General features: G+C 32.1%; 1 protein-coding gene across 1 annotated transcript; it reads right to left on the bottom strand.

Moving 5' to 3' along the window:
- Positions 1 to 326: 326 nt before the first annotated feature.
- LOC117905512 lies at positions 327 to 3,908 on the bottom strand. The gene is made up of 3 exons (XM_034818423.1): positions 3,801 to 3,908; positions 3,629 to 3,746; positions 327 to 556 (listed from the first exon to the last, which is right to left on the bottom strand). The coding sequence occupies exons 1-3, from the start codon at positions 3,906 to 3,908 to the stop codon at positions 327 to 329; spliced, it is 456 nt and encodes a 151-aa protein (XP_034674314.1).
- Positions 3,909 to 6,287: the final 2,379 nt, after the last annotated feature.

Raw genomic sequence — 6,287 nt, forward strand, 5'->3', positions numbered from 1 at the left:
ATCCTTAATTTCAACAATGGCATGTTTTTAGTCAAAAGATCATAAATCATCGATTTAGTGCTAACGTGTTCAATAACCATTGTTTTCTCTTTAACACATTCTCTTATGGCTAAATACTTGATGTCAATGTGTTTGTTTCAACTACTGCTTTTGTTGTTCTTAGCCATAAAAACTGCAGTTGAATTGTCACAATATATCCTCAATGACCTAAAAATTGAATCCACAACTCTAAGCCCAAAAATGAAATTCTTTAACCATACATCATGTGAGGTAGCCTTGAAACAAGACACGAACTCAGCCTCCATAGTGGAAGTTGCAATCAAAGTCTACTTTGCGCTTCTCCAAGAAACATCTCCACCAGTTAGCATAAAGACATATCTTGAAGTTGATCTTCGCGAATCAATATAGCCAACGTAGTCCGAATCAGAATAGCTAATCACTTCCAAATTATCAGTGCGTCTATACATAAGCATGTAGTCTTTGGTCCCCTGACGGTACCTCATCACCTTCTTTGCAACTTTCCAATGGTTTATACCTGGATTACTCTGATATCTTCCTAACATCCCAACAACAAATGTAATGACAGGTCTTGTGCAAACCTGAGCATACATCAAGCTTCCAATAGTAGAAACATAAGGAATGTTCTTAATTTGTTCCCACTCAAGATCATTCTTTGGGCATTGGTCCAAATTAAACCTATTGCCCTTCACAATGGGAGCTATACTTGGTGAACAATCCTTCATCCACAAAATCTCTCTAAAACCTTATTGATATAGGTCTCTTGAGACAGGCCCAAAAAACCTCAAAATCTATCTCTATGTATCTTAATGCCAATGACATAAGTTGCATCGCCCATATCCTTCATGATAAAGTTTTTAGAGATAAATTGTTTCACCTCATGTAGCAAACCCATATCATTGGTTGCAAGTAAGATGTCATCCACATACAAAACAAGGAAACAAATCTTACTCTCAGTGACCTTCTGGTATATGCATTGATCCATAATGTTTTCCATGAAACCAAATGAAGAGATAACATCATGAAACTTCAAATACCACTAACGAGATGCTTGTTTCAATCCATATATGGATTTCTTAAGCTTGCATACCAGATGCTCACCACTACTAGAGGAAAATCCTTTTAGTTGTTTCATGTAAACCTCTTCCTCTAGATTTCCATTGAGAAAGGCTATTTTCACATCAATTTGTTGTAACCCTAAGTCAAAATGTGTAACTAATGTCATTATGATACAAAAAGAATCTTTCTTAAGTACAGGAAAAAAAGTCTCATTGTAATTGATTCATTCCTTTTGAGTGAATCCTTTAACAACAAGTCTTGCTTTATACCTTTCAATGTTGCCCAATGAATCCTTCTTTGTCTTGAAGACCCATTTACATCCAATGGATTTGGCACCATTAGGCAACTCAACAAGATTCCAGATTCCGTTAGATGCCATATAATTCATCTCATCTTTCATAGCATCATACCATAAATTTGACTATTTGCAACTTATGGCTAGTGAAAACGTTTCAAGATCATTTTCAACTCTAATGTTGTAGTCCAATTCTTGTATATACACAACATAATCACTAGGTATTGCTACTTTTTCTTGCTTTGGTAAATCTCCTTAATGTTGTATCAACATTTTCTTGAGAATCATGTTGCTCAACTGGTTGTTCAACAATTTTTGGTGGATCTTGAACAACTTGATCTACTGGATTATCATCAGTAGTTTGTGGAACTTCAATGATTTGTTATCCATCACTTGTTTGAACTTGAGGGACATTGTGAATGACAATCAATCTATCAGTTAAAATGGAAGGTTGAGCATCAATATGATCTCTTTCACAAACAATGTCTTGAAATCGATCGCTCCCACTAATCAAGTCATTCTTAAGGAACTTAGCATTTCTTGACTCCACAATCCTAGTGTTGTGAGATGAACAATAGAATCTATACCCTTTAGACCTTTTGAAATATCAAATGAAATACAAACTAATGGTCCTTAGGTCTAGTTTCTTCTCTTGTGGGTTGTAAACTCTTACTTCATATAGGCATCCCCAAACACGTATATGTTGCAAACTCGGTTTTCAACATTTTCATAGTTCAATTGGTGTCTTGGGAACAACCTTTGTTGGAACTCAGTTCAATATATACAATGTCATTTTAAGAGCTTTAGTCCATTAGGATTCACGAAGCTTGGAGTTGCTACTCATACTCTTAATCATGTCCATTAATGTTCAGTTTCTTTTTTCTACCACACCATTCTGGTTTGAGGAACTAGACTTGGTGTATTGAGAAATTGTTCCATGCTCTTGAAGAAACTTCACAAATAGACCAGGTGTTTGTCCATCCTCGGTGTATCGACCATAATATTCTCCACTTTTATCTGTTCTCATGATCTTTATTTGCTTTCCGCATTATTTCTCTACTTCAACCTTAAAAACTTTAAAGGCATCCAGTGCTTCATTCTTGTTATGAAGTAAGTAGATATACATGTATCATGAGTAATCATCTATGAAGGAGATGAAGTATTTTAGACCATACATGTCTATGTTTAGACAAAAAATATCTAAATGTATGATCTCTAATATGTATGTGCTCCTCTTGGCACTCTTCTTAGACTTATTGGTTTGCTTTCCCTTAATGTAGTCCACACAAGTGTCAAAATCAATAAAATCTAAAGTATTGAGTACTCTATCATTTACTAATCTCTTAATTCTCTGCATGGAGATATGTCCTAATCTTCGATGCCATAACATAGAGGAATCTTCATTCATAACACATTGTTTTGTACTAGTGTGAACATGCATAACGTTATTAGATGTATCTTTTTGCAAACTGATAGAGAAATGACCATATGACAATGTACCATTTCCAACAAAAATAGATTTATAAAACAAACTGAAAGATGTCTCATAAAAACTAAAGGAATAACCCAAAGGTACAACTCTTGAAATTGAAATCAAACTCCTAGAATATAAAATGTCTTTTCTAAATTCAAAATAAAACCACTACCTAAAACCAAACTACATGTTCAAACAACCTCCACATGTGAATGTATTTTGTTTCCTGAATAAATGCATTACTCATTTGGCATTGGCTTCCTTAGGTTTCACATACCCTGTAAGGTATTCGAAACATGAATTATAGAATCAAAATCAATCTACCATGTGTTATAAATAACATCAACCATATTAGATTCATAACAAACAAATGAGATTGGTTTACCTTTCTTCTCAAGCCATTTTTGGAATTTAGTGCAACCCTTCTTCATGCGCCCCTTTTTTTTGTAGAAGAAACACCTATTTGCCTTTTTGATTCCATCTTGGAACAATATTTTACTTTTCCCTTTCTTTTTGGCCTGATTCTGATCTTTTTCTTCTGTTGCCATTAATGTACTCTCACCCAATTCCATTTTTAGCCTTCTCTCCTCCTGAACACACATGCTTAGAAGCTCTTTAATTAACCACTTATCCTTGTGTGTTGTAGGATATTTTGAAGGGTCCATATTGCTATGGAAAAGTGTTCAAAATATAGTGCACAAGGAAGAAGTTAAACATTTCAACCTCAAGTGTCTTCAATTATGTTGCAATGTCCCTCATCTGTATTATGTGCTCTCGCACACCACTCATATCAGTGAGCCTTAAGGATGAAAACTTCATTATCAGGGTGTTGACACGTGCTTTATCTGAAGTAACAAATTGCTTATCAATAGCCTTCAATAATGCCTTGACATTGTCGTGCTAATTGACAGAACCACAAATACTAGTAGAGATTTTGGTCTTTATGAACATCACACTAAGGCGATTTGATCGCTCCCATTGTTCATAAAGAGCCTTTTCAACTATAGCACTAGTGTCAATAATGGTTGGCTTGTCTTTCCTGATAGCATAATCAATGTCCATGCAACCCAAATGAAGGAGAATTCTCTCATTCCAAACCTTATATTTATCACATTTCAATTGGGGAATGTCACATTTTATATTAGAGAAATTCGTAGGTTACAAGATTTCACAAAAATTAAACATACATGCTTATAATTCAAAAATTGAGACTAATAACCATATATCATGTTTTACCAATGTAAATCATGTTCCAAAATTATGAATATGGTGACATTAAACTTGCCTGTGGACTAAAGTTCTAATTTAATTAGAGCCATGTAAAACCTTATGATAAAACTATCAAATTATGTTCCCTTTCCTAATTCATGTGGGTAATTAAGAAATATAATTTGATATTCCATCATAACTAATCATAAAAATATAATAAAAATTCTTGTGGGATAAAATTTTATTATATCAAATATGATTAATCACCCGTAATGTCATTTTTCTATATATAATCCTAAAATACTTAATATATAATTTTGCATAATTAAATATGTTGTGGCTACTCCCTAATTAATTAAAATTATGTGGATCACTTGACATTTAATTAATTCACAAGAAAACTCATATAAATTGCATGAAACCATAAGCAATATGTACACAAAGTCAATATCAATGTACTAATATTATTCAACTCAATATTGCATGTATAATAAAACAATAAATCATACACACATAATTATGAAATAAATATCATAAGTACATAAATATCTAAAATTAAATCCATAAAGATCCTTTAATAATTAATTTAATGTGCAAAATTATTTAACTTGATGTTGTATGCATAGCAAACCATAAAAAATATACATACAAATAACAAAAATAAATAATTTAGCACATAAAATATCCATAAAGAAATCTGTAAATTAAAAGATTTTAAAACACTAAATTTTATGAATTTCCATAAAAAAAAAAAAAAAATTTAAGATTGTTGTTGGGAGGAGTCGAACTCGGGCAACAGTTGGGGAAAAGTAAGGCTGAGACCAACTGGACTGCCTTTTTTCTTATATCTTTTTACTTATTTCTTCATTCTTTACAATCAAAATGACATGCCCCATGTAGTCATTTTCTACCTTCAACCGGGTCTGTTTGACACGTTTGCGACTTGAAATGAAACCCGATGGTTTTCGTGTATTCCAGACACTAGATTGATGATTTGAATCACAAAAATATTAGAAATTTAATTTCCTAATGATTTCTAACCATATTTTTCATTAAAAACTTCAAAAAACCATAAACTCCAAAATATAAAAATTCACTATATATATTTTTTTTTATTAAAAAACACAAATTGTAAAAAAGAATAAGGCAAAGGCATACAAGGCTCTAATACCAACTGTGAGCTCTGTTGATCAACTTCGTTCCTTCATCTCCCATTTTAGCTCAGTTTTTGCTCTCCAAGACATTGGTCCTATCAGCTATTTTCTCAGAATTGAAGTCCAACAGAGCTCCACCTATCTGCACATCTCTCAACAAAAATACATTCATAACTTGTTAACAAGAACAACCATGATCGAAGGCAAGGCTACACTCACACCTAGTGCATTAGGAAAACCACTTTCCTTCTCTGATGGTGAACCACTACTTGATCCATCTCTCTACCGAAGTATAGTAGGAGCATTACAGTATGTTACTATTACTAGACCAGATATATCTTTTTCCGTTAATAAATCTTGCCAATTTATGGCTCATCCGACCTTAACCCATTGGTTATCTGTTAAAAGGATACTTCGGTATCTCGAGGGCACTTCAACACATGGCCTCTTATTACACTCATCCTCCTCACTTGCTCTTCAAGGATACACAGATGATGATAACTATCAAGAAACACAGCATCAAGATTATAGTTAAGCTCCAAGATGGTTAGACGGTTGAGAAGTCTCAAACTGAAAAGTTTATAGTTAAAGAAATTGTTACCATAAGTTGTTAGGAACTGTTAGCAACTTTATTTGTATATAAACCTAAAAGATCAATACCAGAAAGTAATGTGGATTTTCTCTTTCAAATTGCACCATCAAGATTTCTCTCATCATAGAAGAAACAAAAACTTTTTTTTATTCTTAACTGATAGGAATTTTTCATGAAAAAGTTATAATATTTTAATTAACATTTTTAAAACTTTTAAGACCATCATTAATTCCAACTCAAAATATATACAATAAAAAAGCTAAATTTTAAAAATAGGGAAAAGAAAAAAAAAATGAAAAATAAGGACAAATAGAAACTAAGTTAAAACGTTATTATTTTTTTAATCCAATAAAACTTTACATTTCTATTTTTTTTATTTTATTTTTTATTTTTTAATTTGAAACCCATTTTTAAGGACATAACATTTTTTCTTTTAAAATTCTGAAATATTGTTTCAAATATCACAATTCATTTATTATAACAATG

This window comes from Vitis riparia, chromosome 18, assembly GCF_004353265.1.
Source record: "Vitis riparia cultivar Riparia Gloire de Montpellier isolate 1030 chromosome 18, EGFV_Vit.rip_1.0, whole genome shotgun sequence".
NCBI classification, from domain to species: Eukaryota; Viridiplantae; Streptophyta; class Magnoliopsida; order Vitales; family Vitaceae; genus Vitis; species Vitis riparia.

Bases quoted from the DNA above. Each gene is read 5' to 3' on its own strand.
- LOC117905512 (XM_034818423.1), bottom strand. From the start codon at position 3,908: ATGGACATTGATTATGCTATCAGGAAAGACAAGCCAACCATTATTGAC. The intron at 3,747-3,800 runs GTGATGTTCATA...TCTGTCAATTAG, and splicing joins AGCGATCAAATCGCCTTAGT to CACGACAATGTCAAGGCATT. The intron at 557-3,628 runs GTGTGCGAGAGC...TTGGGATGTTAG, and splicing joins AAGGCTCACTGATATGAGTG to GAAGATATCAGAGTAATCCA.